The 17192-nt window shown below is 57.9% G+C and overlaps 1 protein-coding gene across 1 annotated transcript in view; it reads left to right on the forward strand.

The window, feature by feature from the left end:
* The window catches only part of KCNC1 (potassium voltage-gated channel subfamily C member 1), a gene marked incomplete at both ends in the record, with an annotated part of 43005 nt that overhangs the window by 24428 nt on the left and 1385 nt on the right, over nucleotides 1-17192 (forward strand). Inside the window, 2 exons of the mRNA XM_082844357.1 lie at nucleotides 8500-9433; nucleotides 16350-16538. Of these exons, the coding sequence (XP_082700483.1) occupies nucleotides 8500-9433; nucleotides 16350-16538 (1123 nt within the window). The remainder of the gene's footprint in view (nucleotides 1-8499; nucleotides 9434-16349; nucleotides 16539-17192) is intronic.

Genomic DNA, 17192 nt, shown 5'->3' on the forward strand with positions numbered 1-17192 from the left:
AACCCAGGCTGGTCTGACCTCAAGGTCCGGCCATTTCTGCTCCAGCTGCTGCCTCCTTTGACAGACGGACTCGTGCTGCTTTTGACCCAGGATCTAGAAGGCAGGCGGGACCTGGAGAGCAGAGAGGCCTGGGAGCGCGTGTTAAATGAGCAAAGGCTCAGAGGCCACGATGATGAAAGCCCAGAACTGACGTTTCGGGAGAACCTGACTCTCACCCCTGCTCCACCCTGCAAGCTCCATGACCTTGGGTGGGAGGCTCTGCCTCCATTTCCCCATTCCGGCCACAAGGGGCGGCTTTTGGATAAAGAACCTCTGAGGGCCCCTCTGTCTTGCTGCTCTGGGTTTCTAATGACTGTTTCTCTAAGTCCAAAGTACCATCGATTCAACTATGCCATGAGCTAAATAACAGCATGTTGGGGATATGAGAAGATATACTATTTTAAGGCTGTGTATATTTTATGACATTTTCATTTCCAAAATGTGCATCTTGGAATGAAAGCAGCACAGAACCTCTGCCACCTCAGAAGTGGCCAGCCTAGCTGCTGAGGCAGCCCTTTTTGGATATGACCTGGGTCTGGAATCCAGAGAATGAATTCAGTGAAGGGGGTTGTTGTCCCACTGGAAAAGTCTGGGCTCCCTGAGGCCTGGGCATGGCCTTTCCTGCCCTTGGTTCCCCCACTACCCAGGCTACAGCACCCGGGACTGAGGGGGGTAGTGCGGTGGGATGAGGGGATTCCCATCTGGGCACAGCCCTGCCTCCCTGTGGCCTTCCCTGGGCTGGTGCAGTGGCCTTTAGCCCACCTCCACCCTGTCTACCCTTTTTCTCTCAGTCAGAGACAGTCCCAGGGAAGGGGCACCACCCCCCTCGGCTAGTGTGTGAGGGACCATCTCTGGCATGGACAAGGGTCATGGTCTTAACTCAGAGAACACACGTCCAGAGTGCCCAGCCAGACCCTGATTCTCCTAGGAGATGCACATACACACACACACGCACACACACCCCCACCCCCACCCTATACATGTCCCTATACACACACACACACACATTACACCCAGGCATGTCCCTATACACACACACCATCATGCCCCATACATGTCCTTATACACACACATCACACCCCATACATGTCCTTATACACACACATCACACCACGCATGTCCTTATACACACACACATCACACCCCATGCATGTCCTTATACACACATCACACCCCATGCATGTCCTTATGCACATCACACCCCACGCATGTCCTTATGCACACACACATCACACCCCATACATGTCCTTATACACACATCACACCCCATGCATGTCCTTATACACGCATCACACCCCATGCATGTCCTTATGCACACACAAACACACTTCTACCACCTATATGAACCACGTACATCACACACAGTGACCACTTACATGAGCCTCTGGCACATGCCTAGAGTCAGGTGACATAAACAGGTGACACACCTTCACCATGTACACAGCTACTCCACATTTACACACCACCTCTCCCCTCCCCCACACTCCCCTCCCAGCACACAGACCTTCTACACGGCATGTTCTCTGCACACACTTTCACACACTCCCGCTCACACCCTCCACACCATGGGAAGCACCTCCCACCTGCTGCTCCCTGAGCTGCGTGCCAAAAGGGGACGATTAGTGCGAAGGAATGGGATGGAGACCGGATGCTGGACAGATTGCTCAGGACGCAGCCAGCCTCTGGGGGTTCATGCGGAGGCATTTATTAACAGACCAAAATGGGACTGGACCCCAAAGACCCCTCCTGCCCCCCCATAAGCTATGATGTGCTCAGCCAGCATAGCATACTCTGGGCATGCCCAGCCCAAGGAAGTCCAGACGAGTCTAATTCAGTTTCCAAACTCAACTCGACTGACAATTTATTTAGGCCAATTGGCCATCCCTCCTGCTCTGCATCACTGACTCTGCATGGATTAACTCAAACGCTGTACACCCCCGCTGGGCAGACTTAATTAGGCAGAAAAACTGACCTGAAGCCTCTAGGGGCTTGGGGCCTGGACATGAGCCAGCGCTCCCCTGATTAGCCCCATTGCCTACAGCCTCAGCCGGTCTCAGAATCCTCAGAAGGGACCACGTCCAGCCCTCAGTGTACCAATGACGAAACTGAGGCCCAGAGAGGGGAGGTGGCCCGCCGAGGTCACGCAGCGAGTGAGCCGCCGGACCAGAACGTTGGTCCCTGCACCACGTTACAGCCATCGCCTTGCTCCTGGAACGTCAAACTGCAAGGACACAGATCCCCACGGTGAACCCCTGAACAGTTCCAAAAGACAAGCACAATTTTCTAAAGATGACTGTGGCATCAATAATTTACAATGAAAGTCATAGCACATATTGGTCATTTTAATAGATAGTAAATTGCCTTTCTGATTTATGGTTTCAGGGGTGGGGTTATGACAAAAATAACGGTGATTTATAAAATATCTTCTTAAGTCAACAGATCGTTAGTAGGTTTGTCTGACTTTACAGCCAACAGTCTCACCACCCCGGTTACCATAGAAATGGGATGCTTCGCTCTGTTGCCATGGCTACCTCTTTCTAGAACACAATTGGTGGGTCTCTCACAGTTTGTGATTCTGGAGAAAAAAAAAAAGAAAGAAAGAAAGAAAGAAAGAAAAGCCAGCACTACCAGTTTGGGTTTATGCTGCATTATCAGGCTATCTTGCCTGCGTTGTCTTGCAATTTCACAGGGTGGCCTCTGAGGTGTGGCCAGGCTGGGTGACAGTTGGCCCTGGGCTGCTGGGCAAGGCTCCCTTTGTGCCCCCATTAGACTAGAAGCCCAGGAGGGCTGGCCTCCCAGCTGGCCTGGGCCCTGGGTGTGGGGCGCTGCTGCTGTGGTGGGCTGAGGGAAGGGGATGGGGTCTGGCAGGTGGCAGCAAATCAGGAAGCCGGTGGGTGACAGGCAGGTGTAGAGATGGGAGATCCAGGAGCTGGCACTGTCTGGGCAGGGAGACAGGTGAGGGCATCAGGGAAGGCTGAGGAGGCTGAGGCGAGACGAGCTGGGGCTGCCGTCCTGCGGGAGAGACAGACACCGAGTCAGTCCCACCCAGCGGGGGCGAGGTGGGCAGGGGAGGGGCCAGCTGTGTGGCAATGCCTGGGGTCTGGGGTGTTTGTAGGAGGTGCGCAGTGTGGTGACCGTCCTTGTGCTTCGAGTGCATACGCACAGGCTGCGAGGGGGAGGTATGGGGCTGCGCGCCTCGTGGTACAGCGCCTGGGTGCTCACGCTTGGTGGGCAGTGATATGTTTCAGTACGATCCATGCGTCCCTGTGTCTTCTGTGCATGTGCGGTCATGCACCACAGGGTGGGTACTTAGGTAACAGGTGAGGCGCGTGCTCCGGGTAGCTGTGCATGTCTGTGGGTGACTGTCCTCTGGGTGACTGGGGATTGGAAGGCAGACAGCTCACATGGGGTGCAGCCCCTGGCCCTTGACTGCGGCCCCTACAGTCCTGAGAGTGACAGCCCAGGGTGACTGCAGAAACGGCTTCCAAGGCTTGCTATCTGGGCCCGCCAGGCAGAGGTTCCCTCTCTGTCAGCATCAGCTGATCTCGGGAACTCCCCATCCCCGTGCCCGTGCACCCACCCCCTCCCTCTGGCTGAGCTCCCCGAACAAGCTGCAGTCATCTCTCAGCCTGCCCTCTCCGGGTCTTGCCAAGAGGTGGGCCAGGTAGGCACGCAGGCCGAGCCATCCAGGGCTGCTGTTGGCATTGCCTCCCTGAGCAGAACAGGGCAGCCTCCCCGGCCCTGGGGCTGCCGTTGCCCCAGGTGCTAGCAAGCGCTGGGCAATGAGGCCCAAGACCATTTCAGGTGTGTCTGGGCTCCAGCCTGTGGATCCAAGTACCCTGGCTCTGTCTGTCACTGGGGACAGACATAACCTGCCCTCAGGGAGTCCAAGCTGTGGGTGCCACCCTCCAAGATGGAGCCGTGCACGTATAATTAGGGCTCCCCATCGCGGAGAGCTGTGTTGTCAGCCCCCGAGGGCTCTGGTACCTCTGGTGGTGGACAGAGCTTAGATGATGGAGCCAGATCCACTTGCATTCAAGCCTCAGCTTCATCACCAGCCTTAAACCTTGGTTTAGTCCCCGAACCTCTCTGTACTTGGGTTTCCTTTTTGGCGCAATGGGGTACGACCACCTGTCTCACCAGGTCTGTGGGAGGGTTAAAGGCGCACAGTAGGTCCTCAGCCCTGGCAGCTTCTCCTTTCTCCTTCCTGGCTCAGCTTCCCTGAGGATGGACAGGAGGGCGCCGGGGGCTCGCCTGGCTGCGGGCTCTTGCTTTGGCTTTGATGCGCTGGGGCTGACCTGCTAGTCACTGGGCTTAGGAGACTGTGGCAGTCTGAGCAAGCCAGGGGCACCTTCCTTCACAGCCCCCCTAAGGGCCCACTTGGACCCGGATGTTGCTGGGGCCCTGCCTGTGACAAAGGACCAGGTGCACGGGCCGCAGAGTCCAGGAAGGCACCCAGGAGGCCTGGCTACCACCCCCCCGGCTCCCCTGGGGAAGAAGTCCTGGTGTCTGGCTCTAGGCCTGGCTGCTGCTGCCCTCCCCCCAGCCCCACTCCTTGGTCACTGGGGCCCAGAGAGGAAAGAATCTAGACGGGATGGCCATTGCTGGCTGAGAACCAAGGATTTTGTCTACCCTAATTTTAGAAGACCTGACCTCTTTCTGGGCCTCAGTTTTCCCATCAGAACCTGTCCTGTGAGAGGAGCAAATGGGACGAGAGCTCTGAGGGCCTTTGGGGGCCCTGGGAGGGAGGGAGAAGGCTCCGGGGACATCAGTGCCCTCTCTGAGCTGTTCCCGTGAGACTCCGCGAGCACTAACGAGTGTGAGTCGGAGACAGGCTCACTGCCTCCCGGGAGGGGGATTTAGACGTTCCTTGTTGGGGAGGGGTGGTCCCTGCATTTGCTGCCTCCTCAGGGCCCCAGCTGCCAAGAGGAAGTCTCACCGGGAAAGGTCCCGGGAGAAGGGCTACTTAGTGGGGCACCGATGGACGGATGGGTTTTTCCATACGGAGATCGGCAGGAACACCCTGGAGGCAGGAACAGCAGTGCAAAGACATGGAGATGGGGTGGGGGGCGGTCAGATATAGCAGACAGCTGCATGTGGCAAGAATGTTGGGTGCAGCAGGGAGGGGACCCTGGGAAGTCGATGAGGCCAGGGCACAGGGAGCCTCATGTGCCAGGCTGAGGAGTCAGGGCTTCTCTCTGTGGGCAGCATGGCCAGGTGGCGGGCAGAGAGCTGGGATTCCAACGGTTGCCCCCTCTGGTAGCTGGGTGGGGCTGTACTATACTGGGCGTGGCCGAGATTGAAGCCTACAACATGCTGGCTTTGATGGCAGTGGTCCCATTGAGAGAGAGTCCCACGTGAGTCGAGGGGACAGAGGAGGATAGCTGTGGGATGGTTGGGGAAGCGGATGCCATGGCTGATGGGGCAGGGGGAGGGGCAGTGCCTCCTGCCTTCCACCACTGGCCAGGATCAGGAGCCCAGGGGCACAGCGGACCCTGCCTCTTGGCATCCCTTAGACACTCACAGTGTGTCTCTTCCTCCCCTCTCTCAAAAAGGCCAGGGGAGCAATGTGACCCACCCCCTTGGGAACCTGGGCTGTGAATTCCAAGCTCTAAGACGGGACCCTCCAGAGGGAATCTAGGGCCAAATACCCAGCATCTGGGGATGTGTTCTTAGCTCCAAGAGCTTTGACAACTGGTGATGGAAAGAGCGCTGGAGCTGGATAAACCTGGATCAGAGCTGGTGACCTCTTCCAGCTGCTTCCACTTTGCTTTCCTGGTCTACCTCTGTGGTGTCCCAGGTCAGCACTATCTGGATCCTTAAAGAACTGTTTCTGGAGTCAGAAGACCTGGCTTAAGTCCCTGTCTCACCTTGTCCAAACCCCACCTGCATCACAGGGCTGAGGGGGCTCACCTTTTCAGTCCACTGCATTGTACTTGTCTCTGTGTGTGTCCTTTACCTTCAGCTGTGCAGGGACCTCCCTGGGGGTTGGGCTGAGGTCTTATTCCACTCTCTGCTGGGCATAACCTGTGCCTGGTGAGGAATGGAAGGAAGAAAGGATGGATGGATGGATGGATGGATGGATGGATGGCTGGATGAGTAGGTGGAAAGAAGGAAGGAAGGAAGGAAGGAAGGAAGGAAGGAAGGAAAGAAAGAAGGAAGGAAGGAAAGAAGAAAAAAGAAGAGAAGGAGGAAGGGATGAATGAATGAATGCATGATGGATGGAAGAGAGGGAGAGGAGGGAGGGAGGAACAAAGAAAGGAAGGAATAGAGGGAGGGAGGAAAGAAGGATGAATGGATGTGTGGATAAAAAGGAGGGAGAGAGGATAGAAGGAAGGAAAGATGAGTGGGTGGAAGGGAGGGAGAAAGGAAGGAAGGAGGAAAGGGAAGAAGGATGGATGGAAGGATGCATAGGGGTCACACTTGATAGTAGTCTATCTAGGACAAAGGTTCTGAAAACTGTACGATGCTCTAAACCAGCAGGAGTATTAGCATGCCATAATGAGTGGCTTGGGCAGATCACTTCCTGTTTCTGGGCCCCAGACTTCCCATCTGTAGCATGTAGTGTCTTGGACCAGATAATCTCTAGAGGCTGCTCTTACTCTGACATTCTAAAATGCTGATGCTGACTTTGTCTCTTCCCCTTTTCTCTCCCCTTCCCCCAACCCGAAATGTGTCTTGGAAGGTCTATATAGTTCTTGTTTTCTGGATCTGTGCCAGGTTGGGTGCCAGGTCCCATGGCCATGGTCAGCCCAGACAGGGCCACCACCAGGTGGGGAGGTGCATCAGTACAAACTAAAGAAATTGCTAGAAGCAGCATGGCTGCCTCTTGTGGCAGATACAGGGTGGGTCCTTGGCACTCCTTGAAGTTTTCTATGAAGGCAGCTCTGGAGAATGAACTTGCCACCCATTCTAGACTATAGCCCAGAGCTGCCTCCAGGGAGAGGGCCTTGCACTGACCATGGTCTGTCTTGACAGGCTGGGCGAAGGGGGGTCCAGAGGAGAGGGGAGCAGTGGGAACATGACCAGCTGGGCCCCTGGAGGAGAACCCCTGGCCAGGGGTTAGTGTTCCAGGGACCTCGACTGGAGGCTGTAAGAAGTGCCCTTGCCTGGAATTCAGTCTGAGTAGGAGGCTTTGAAACTCAGATAGCTGCTTCACTCTCTTTCCTCGGGTACCCATGTCTGCTGGGGGCCAGAGAAGCCCAGGGGGTCATCAGCTGGGGCCACCAAACCAAACCAAAGAGTCTTCTGAACCTTTCTCAAGGGGCTCAGGGCCAGAGCAGGTGGTTCTGGACAGGCTGGGTTATCCTGGCCATTTCCTTCTCACCGGGGGGGGGGTCTGAAAGGAGCAGGCACCCACATATGTTTGGAAAGGCTAGCGCCCCAGCAGCTTCTTCTTCCCTCCCACCCACATCCCTACCCTGGGGCTGGCAGGCAGCAGTAGAGAGAAGCAGACCCTATGGTTTATGGTGCCTTTGAGGACCCCTGGTCCAATTCTCCTCCTGATGCCTGAACCTGCAACACACTATCTCTGACAAATGACCACTTAGCCTCTATTTCAATATCTCCAAGATGGGGAACTCACTTCCAGGATGGTGGTGTGAGTTCCTGGGATGATAGAGAGAAGTGGGTAAAAGAGGTGTCCAAGGCCCTGGGGCAGATGTATCTTTTGCAATTCCACGTAGGATAGAACATGAAGAGACCGCATGAATGAGGTACAGATCCGTGAAAAAGAGAGTAAATAGACTAGCGTAGGGACGAAAGAAAGATGGGAGATGTGGCCTCTGAGGGGCCTGCCTCCACCATAGCTCCCCCTTCTCCTTTCTTTGCCAACCTCTGCCTCCGCCACCTAGGTCACTTTTATTAGTTGGCGTGGGGGGGAGTAAATGCTTTAGTAAATCACCTCCAGATCACAGTGTCTTAAGACAGTAGAAGTTTATTTCCCACCCATGTATTTAGTGGCTGTCTTTCTTTTCAGGGACCCAGGCTGCTTCCTTCTGGTGGCCCTGCTGGCTTCCTAGGGCTTCAGCATTTGGCTGGAAGTTGGGGGAAGAAAGAAGGCATGGAAGGTTGAGCAGGAAGGTTTTGTGAGCCAGGCCCGGCCTTAGTGCACACCCTTTTGTGCACTGTCCGCTGGCCTGAGCACAGTCACGTGCCCCCACCCAGCCCCGAGGGGGGCTGGGAGATATGGTCTAGCCGTGCATCCGGGAGGAAAGGAAAGGCATTTGTGAAAACAGAGCAATCTCTGCCACAACCTCTTAACCCCCGAGCCTCCTAACCCCATGCTCCGCGCTCTGAAGAGGGAAAGGTGGCCTGTCAGCCTGGCCTATGTCAGGAGGGGCGCCCTGCAGGCATCTTCCGCAGCCCAGCCCCTGACTGGACCCAGCCCAGAGGCAGCCGGGGTCTCTTTGCTCTGGGGGGAGGGCCTCCCCTCTGACCCTGTGTGTTTCTCCTCCACAGTATGTGGCCTTTGCCTCCCTCTTCTTCATCCTGGTCTCCATCACCACCTTCTGCCTGGAGACCCACGAGCGCTTCAACCCCATCGTGAACAAGACAGAGATCGAGAACGTTCGGAACGGCACGCAAGTGCGCTACTACCGGGAAGCGGAGACAGAGGCCTTCCTCACCTACATCGAGGGCGTCTGCGTGGTCTGGTTCACCTTCGAGTTCCTCATGCGTGTGGTCTTCTGCCCCAACAAGGTGGAGTTCATCAAGAACTCGCTCAACATCATTGACTTTGTGGCCATCCTGCCCTTCTACCTGGAGGTGGGCCTGAGCGGCTTGTCCTCTAAGGCGGCCAAGGACGTGCTGGGCTTCCTGCGTGTCGTCCGCTTCGTGCGTATCCTGCGCATCTTCAAGCTGACCCGCCACTTCGTGGGCCTGCGCGTCCTGGGCCACACTCTCCGCGCCAGTACCAATGAGTTCTTACTGCTCATCATCTTCCTGGCTCTGGGCGTCCTGATTTTCGCCACCATGATCTACTATGCCGAGAGGATAGGGGCGCAGCCCAATGACCCCAGTGCCAGTGAGCACACCCACTTTAAGAACATCCCCATTGGCTTCTGGTGGGCCGTGGTCACCATGACGACGCTGGGCTACGGAGACATGTACCCGCAGACGTGGTCCGGCATGTTGGTGGGAGCGCTGTGTGCGCTGGCGGGTGTGCTGACCATCGCCATGCCCGTGCCCGTCATTGTGAACAATTTCGGGATGTATTACTCCTTAGCCATGGCTAAGCAGAAACTACCAAAGAAAAAAAAGAAGCATATTCCGCGGCCACCGCAGCTGGGATCTCCCAATTATTGTAAATCTGTCGTAAACTCTCCACACCACAGTACTCAGAGTGACACATGCCCGCTGGCCCAGGAAGAAATTTTAGAAATTAACAGAGCAGGTAGGAAACCTCTTAGAGGCATGTCGATCTGACCTTTCACCTCCGCCCCCTGTAGCGATGATTCCAGATTCAGTCAGACTGCTTCCTTAGTTCCATGGGTGACCCTGGACCCTGCACTCAATCTCGAGGTGTGGAGTCTGGGGGCCCAGGGAGATGCTGGGCAGCCGAATTCACGAGGCAAGAGCCTGCTAGAACCTCACTGGTGGCCCCCGGTAAGGAGGTTAACATGCTGGTCTCGTGGGGTTCTGAAGAGATGACATGGCCCGCGAGGTTGCTGAGGACTCTCTTGGCAGGAGCCCCGGGGGCTCTGCTGCTTGGTGGGCAGGAGTGGAGCATGAGTCGCTGACTCAGGCCACTGACCCAGTGTCGGGGCAGGGCGGGGGCGGGTGTGATTCGGAAATGCCAGACAGCTGCTGATTTGGTCTTCACACGGCTCCCTTCAGGCCGTGCGTGTGTGGCACAGATGGTGCATGGGATCTGGCAGGAGGGTCCCTGCAAAGGCAGCAGCAAGGATTCTCCCCCCCACCAGAGCCTGTCTCCATAGCTGAGTAGCATTCCTGCTCTGATGCCGGCTGCCTAGCTCCAGGCGCGTCCTGGGAGACGCCTCTTGCCCTCCGTACGTAACAAGCTTACTTACCCCACAGCATGCGGAACCAACTCATCTTCCACCACCACTCTAGAGTTTAGCGTTTATCTTTAGGAACCTGTTGGAGTGACTCTAGCTTTCACGTTGTCTGTTTGGGTTGATGGTCAAGTGGGAGTTTCCGGTGGCCTTCTGATGGGAGCGGCTGGTGAGCGAAGGACTAGAGGGGGCCACCACCCGGCAGCTTAGATGAAAGCGCTACAGACCAGCAAACAACCTCCCACCCAGAGTTCTCCCCGTTTCCGGCGGTAGGGACTGCAGCAGCAATACACGACATCCCAACCAGTGTACGACCACTTTCCCATGAATTCAGTGGGGGTCAGGGAGGGGGGGAGGGGGGCCATGAAACAATACTAGTCACCGTGGGATATATTCTAATATTCCATGGCTAGTGGTTCGTTATGGGACTATCTCAGTTTTATGAGAACCTGCACATAGCACATAAAGTTGATCATGGGGCTCTGGTCCGAAGATATAAAGCCCATAGTCTACCTCTACCCATGGAATACCATCGACTTATTCTGTGGACACAGGGATTTGAAGGCAATGAACGACCCAGAGAAGAATGACGACACCGAGCTAAGAAGGAGTGCCGGGGCGAGGAAGGCTGAGTCAGTGATAGGTGGCGTTTAGTCTACAGGAGACGCCCCTGTGCCCAGGGCAGGCAGGGGGGCTGTAGGCTAGCTCAGCCCTAGAGAAGCAAGTGCCGCCTGGCCTGGGTGGCCTCCCCCAGTGGGTGATGGACTCTCCCCCGATGGCCCCCACCCCCATCCTACTCCTGATCTGGCTTCATCCCACAGCTACGCTGCCCAGAGCAGTACCCCCAAGGCCCACTTCTCTGTCCGTGGGAACTTTCCAGCCCCTTCGCCTGGCCCCGTACCCCTCCCCACTCCCTGGGATTGCTGTAGGCACCTGAGAGGAACGTGGCTAGTGTTCTGGGCTGGGCCAGGGACTGGGCAGGGGTCTCAGAGGCTGGAACAGGGGGACCTGGCGGCGGGGGCGGGCTGGACTCCCCAGCCAAGGTGTGGCTCCTGCTTAGCAAGGCAGGCACGGGCCGAGGAAGGCCCCTGCCCCCCCTCCTGCTCTGGGTTAGCTGTAGCCCTTCTGTTCGACCTCAGGAGCCGCCATCATGGCAAGGAAAATTCCTGGGGCCCTAGGGGAGGGTCTGGGTGGGCCTAGCCCCCCAGCTTCACTCCAGGCCCCAGCAGGAAGAGCTCAGCCTGAGTGGCATCACCATGGCGCTCCTTGGCCCTCTTCCACACCCTCCCAACGCTGAATCTTTTGGGATCGGTGCCTCAAATATGGGTGCCCCAGGCCCACCTGTCAAGGGTCCCTCATTCACTCCAGTCAGGCGCAAATTCTTCAGTACTCCCAGACAATGCCAGTATTCTCTGTGTGCTGAGGGCGTGCATGCACGCACACACACACATACATACATGCACACACACCTACACACGCATGCACGTGCACACACACGCGGAGTGCAGATGTGTGTGTGCTGGCAGGTACACCGGCTGGTCACAGGACACAAGCCCTCTTGCCGTGCCGCAGCAGGCCTGTAAAGCCTGTGCGCTCCTGTTGGAGGCCCTGGGCCCCGTAGCCATGGCAGCCCTGCTCCTGGGAACCTCCTCGCTGCAGCCCCAGGTCTCAGGGATCCAGTGTCCAGGCTCGCACGGTCTCTACGGCTGAGGAGGTACTTGGGGCCCTTCCGAGCCTGCCCTCTGGAGCCCAGATGCCCAACTCCACCTACCTTTCTCCCTCCCATCCCCAAACTCTGCCCCGCCCCCTTTCCGAGTTCTCACGCTCCTGAGGGTGCTGTCTTGAGACCCCAGACCCCTCTGAGCCGCATACCTCACCAGAACACTCCTCCCTCTGAAAGCTGGTGTGTGAGACCCAGGTTATCTACCACCAAGAGGGTGTGTGGTCCTTAGGGGGTGTCTCCTCAACCCGGCACCCCTGAGTCCCTTCCCATTTGCCTCCTTTCCTGCTTGCAGCTATGGTCCTAGATGGGCGTGGGGTTTGGGTGAGTCGGTGAGTGAGTGTGGGGGAGGCCAGAGGTGAGGAAGGCAAATGTGGGGGAGACCGGACCCTGCAGGAATGGAGAGGTGAGATGCAGCCCCCCCCGGGCCTTTCCAGTCTCATTCCACACCCAAGGGCAGTCAAGTGGCCTCAGTGAGGGCTGGGCTTCACCAATTCCACTTTTAGAACCTGGGTGGGGGCCGAGTGCAACGTGCTGGGCTCTAAGGGCACCCCCTACCTCCAGGGCTAGACCCCTGGGACTCAGGCAAGCCATCCCAGTCATGTCAGCAGCACCCTCCCCTCACCTCCACCTCTTGGTCTCTCCTGAAACCTCAGGTCTGTGTGTCTGTGAGGGATGATCTGGTCTCCTCTGTACCATGGCTGGCATGGCGTCAGTGTTCGGGGGATTCGTCTTGGCAGGGGTTGTAGGGCCTCACGGGGGAATGCCAGGAGGGCGCCCCTATGGTCAGGGACTGCCTGGGACCGACAGCCCAGGAGAAGCTGCTCCTCTCCCAGAAGGGGGGTCCCTCCCCCATCTGCAGTCAGGGGCCCAGACCACATCCTCTGGGCAGTTCGGAGTGCTCCCTCTGTCCTGCCATGTGCATTCACATGTGTCTCGTCCATCCCTGCTTCTGTGATGTGGGTTGGTCCTCTGGGGTGCTGCGTCTGGGGCTGCAGGGTCCCACCATAGGTGAGCAGCGAGGGGGCTGGCACGGGGGATGGGTGGTGGCCAGGCCCCCCTTCCTGCCCATGAGCACATCGAGCAGCAGTGAGGTCCCGAAAAGCCCCTGCCTGGGCCCCCTGGGAGCTACCACTGCAGCCTCTGGGTTCTGCCCTGAGTCCAAAGCGCCCCTGGCCCCAGCCCTCCACCCCTCCCCTCCTGGGCCAGGAGTGGTGTAGCCCCCAGGGCAGGGGAGGTGGCGGGGATTGGGACAACAGTGACCAGGAAGGGTGTGGGCAGGGCCCCTCCAAGCGGGCTGACCGAGTTTCTGCTCGGAGGCAGGGCCAGGGTGGGCAGCGGGAGCCCCGAGTGGGGTCGGTGTGGCCCCCAGGCAGGCGAAGGGGGAAGGAGCGGAGAAATGAGGGGCTCTGAGGGCCAGGCCTGGGTGTTCTTTTCTGTGTTGTTCACATGCTCTCTCTTCCTCTCTCTCCACTAATCATGTTTCTCTCTCTCTCTCCTCGTTTTGTTGCATGACTTGTGCCGGTTCTCGTGATTGTACTCTGCTCGTGTCTCTCACAGACTGTCCCCAGTTAGCCTGGGACTTTTTCCCTGAGCCCCAGGCTGGGCAGCCCCCTCGGGGCTAAACCTGAGGAAATTCCCAGCCACCCCTCCCACCCCGCCCCAGCCCTGCGTGCGCCCCTGGCGCGCCCGCTGCTGGTGTGAACAGTAAGTACCTCGGCGGTGCCTGGAGACCAGGGCACAGAAGCCAGCGTGCTGGCTCAGGGCCGGACATCGGGTTCTCCTTGCTCCAAAGTTTAAAAAAAAATGACCCTCTCGCGGACGCTCATCTCTCAGCCCATTTCAAAGCCTGGAAACCATCTTCGTGAGATGCTGCCCATGCTGCCATTTCATCATCACAGGCCCTCGGGTCTAGTGGGGGCCAAGGGGCCCTGGGCCAGGGGAGGCAGGGCTCCCAGCCTCCTGGGGAGCAGCTGGGAGCCGAGGGGCGTGGTGGCCATCTCATCTAAAGGACGGGGTGGGGGCAGGAGGGTGGGGAGTCTTGGGTGGGCTGGCACCTCTGGCCTTTTCCATGGCTTTCCCAGGTTTGGAGAGCTGGCCCCCCTTGGGTGGTCTCTCTTCCAGCCCCCTCTGGAGTTGGGAAGGGAGAATGTTCCCAGTTTCTGAGAGCTCACCAAACTGCAGATTAGCCAGCAGCCCAGGGAGGCTGGCTCCTTCACAGAGAGGGACAGAAACACTCCCCCCACCACCAGCCCTCAGGCACCGCCCCTTCTCAAAGGCCATGGTTGGGAGAAGAAGCAGGCTCCAGGGAGGGAAGGGTGTCCAGTTCACATCCACCCAGGAATCCCTGATGGCTGCCCCCTGGCCGGACCCCTACAGGAAACCAGCCTCAACTTTGGGTCCTCTAAATGCTGTGGGAGCTGGCTGCCCCAGGGGCACAGTGCTGGGGGGCAGAGTCCGATGAGGGGTCTCAGGCTCCACCACCTACCTCTGACCCACCCCTGGGTAAGCCCTGCAGGCTATAGATACCTCCACTGACAGACGATGGCCAGTAGAGAGACAGCAAGTCCTGGCTCCCCTCCCAGACGGAGATGCTGCCTGGTAGGACTCGCTGTTTTCCCCTTGAGGAAACTGTGTGCAGGGTACTGTGGGCCCCAACTTCTGCCCCCTCATCTACAACCTCCTCCCTTAAACTTCCCTGCCCTCTCCCCAGAGACCCTTGGGAGGGAAGACGGGACCCGCCAGACTGGGAGGCAGAACCGGGCTTGTCTGTGCGCACACGTGTGTGCCCTCAGACACACCCCAAGTGCTAGGCAGCCCCCAGACCCCAGAGAGGCCCCAGCCCCAGTCACGTGGTATCAGAGTTACCTTGGTAACTGGCCTTTCTTGTTCAGAGTAAATTGGGGAGTGAAGCCCCTGGGATTTGTCAAGAAACGCACTGTACGTGAAATGCTTTGCCATCTTGTACGACAGACTTCTTTTTTTAAGTTCCAAAATTATGATGGGATTTTTTTTTTTTGGATTTGCTTTACGAATAAACCTGATTGGTCCATTTCTCTTTTGACTGCCTGCCTCTTTGTAGTGACATGATATGTACACGGGCCGTGATCCCACCCGCGGGCACGCTGAGTGTGTGCACACGGAGAAGGATCACTTCTGCGTGTAGTTACATGATGTGAACAGGGTCATGGAAGAGGGTCAAATCGGGTGGAGACTGTCTCCAGCTTTTTGCCCCTCTTTAGTCTTTCAGAGGGCCTCCCCGTGTGGTCACGCCCCTGTGGGGTCTGTCTTCCCTTGAGGCTGTCACCCTAGAGGAAGTATTTGAGGAAACCACAGTGCCCACCCTGGAGACCGAGTCGGCGCCACCTTGGCCAGGAAGAGTCTGCTTAGAGAGCAGAGAGCGTGGGGCAGGCTCAGTCCCCGAGAGTGATGGGCGGGGACAGAGGCCAACGGAGCTACCTCTGCCAGCTCCAGAGGCTGTCACGGCGCTGCTCCTGGACCTGGGAGAGGGAGAGCTCCCTGCTCTGGCCACGCTTCACCCTCACCAAATGTGCCCCAAACTTCCTCCCAGGTTCCTTCTCAGGCTACTGCAGAGGCCAAGACTCGTCTTTCCCACCCGAGTCCATCAGCCACTGTTGTCTTTACACATCCATTTGCTCTGCTTTGCGGGGGATGCTGCCGAGAGGAGACAGAGGAATGGGAGCCCCTCCCAAATCCTGGCCGCTGTCACTGCCTCATGCCTACATTCCTGTTGCGCCTGTGCAAGCTGACTAGGACTGCTTGGGGCAGAGCGGGGTGGAAGACACTGGCTTGGTCTGTGTGGCGATCAGAGTGGACTAAGTGACCAGCTTAAGTCTGTGTGGGGATGGAGCAGATTGAGTGGTCATACTGGGTCTGCATGGGGGACCAGGAGACTGTGTGACCAGGCCTAGTCTGTACGGGGGATGGAGCATACAGAGTGACCAGATTGGGTCCATATGGGGGGATTGAGTGATCAGATAGGGCGTGGAGGGGGACAGTGTGAAGCGAGTGACCAGAGGGGATCCAAATGGGGCCTGGTGTAGAGCCGATCGACGGGGTCTGGATGGGGCCAGGGATGCCTGAGCAGCCAGCTTGGATGTGGACGGGAGGCAGCAGGGCTCTGGTTGGCAGCGAAGGGGTCAGAAAAGGCTGCCTCTCTGAACAGGAGTGTTTCTGCGTGTCTGTCTGTCTTCTCCCTGAGCTCTGTGTCTGGCCCTCTACCCATGACTGCATCCACACCATCCTGTCTCATCGGCCCCGCCTTGGACCTGGGGCCCGGCCCCCAGCACTGCACTTGCTGGGCCCATCACCAACTCATCTTTTTGCAAACTTTGAGCAAACCCAGGAACCCTCCTCCCCAGCACTGTGGGCAGCCCAAGGGCTGCCTGAATGAGCCGGGGACCCCCAGCCTTGTGCCTCCCTCCATGGCCTGCTCGCTTTTCCATCCTCAGTTACCGGCTGCCCTTTGCCGATGCCCTACTTCTGGCCTGTTCCCCCCCTCCCCCACTAAACAGTTTTCAGTGTCTCAATAGCTTCTGCTTATATGTTTGAAGATTCCAAACTGAATGGGGAGGTGGCGAAGGCCGCGCTGGCGAACGAAGACTGCCCCCACATAGACCAGGCCCTCACTCCCGATGAGGGCCTGCCCTTTACGCGCTCGGGCACCCGCGAGAGATACGGACCCTGCTTCCTCTTATCAACCGGGGAGTACGCGTGCCCACCTGGTGGAGGAGTGAGAAAGGGTATGTAGAGGAGGCTGCCTGGCACCCCTGCAGATGGGGGGGCGGGGTGGCGGGCAAGGGGCGCTGAGGGGCCGGCAGGCACACTGAGGGGGGCAAGGAGCCCCAGGGTCGGCCCCCGGAGGTCTGAGTCCCAATGTTGTAAGTGGGATGGCAGGCTGGTGGAGAGAACCGGAGGTCCAGGCAGCTGTGGGTTGGAACTGAGCTGAGGGGTAGGAAGGGACTTGGGGACAGGCTGGACAACTACAGCCCCCAAGGCAGAGGGGTACCCGGGGATGTGGGAGGAGCCTCAACTCCCCCAGGCTGCTCTGGCAGATGGCAGGTCAGGCCCCAAAAGTAAAGTGATCTCCCCTGTCCCGTGGTTGAGGAGGGCGACGGGGTGGGCCTGGTCTGACCAGGACCCTGTGGGCTTAGCCAGCCAAGATCCACGTTCTGAAAGTGGCATCCTTTAAAGAGAATCCACAGACCAGTGGGAGGGGAGGCATGAAGAGAAAGGTAGCTTCAGGGCTTGGCGGTGAGGCCAGTGTCCTTGCAGAGGTAAGGTATGTGCCAGTCAGAATACTGCTAGTGGCAGACAGAGAGCTTGCCAAGAGAAGGTGGTTACGGAGGACTCTGTGCAACCCCTTCTGTCCCCAGCGCCCGTCAGCCATGGCCCTG

Source organism: Leucopleurus acutus (genome assembly GCF_964270905.1).
Source record: "Leucopleurus acutus genome assembly, chromosome: 8".
Taxonomy (NCBI): domain Eukaryota; kingdom Metazoa; phylum Chordata; class Mammalia; order Artiodactyla; family Delphinidae; genus Leucopleurus; species Leucopleurus acutus.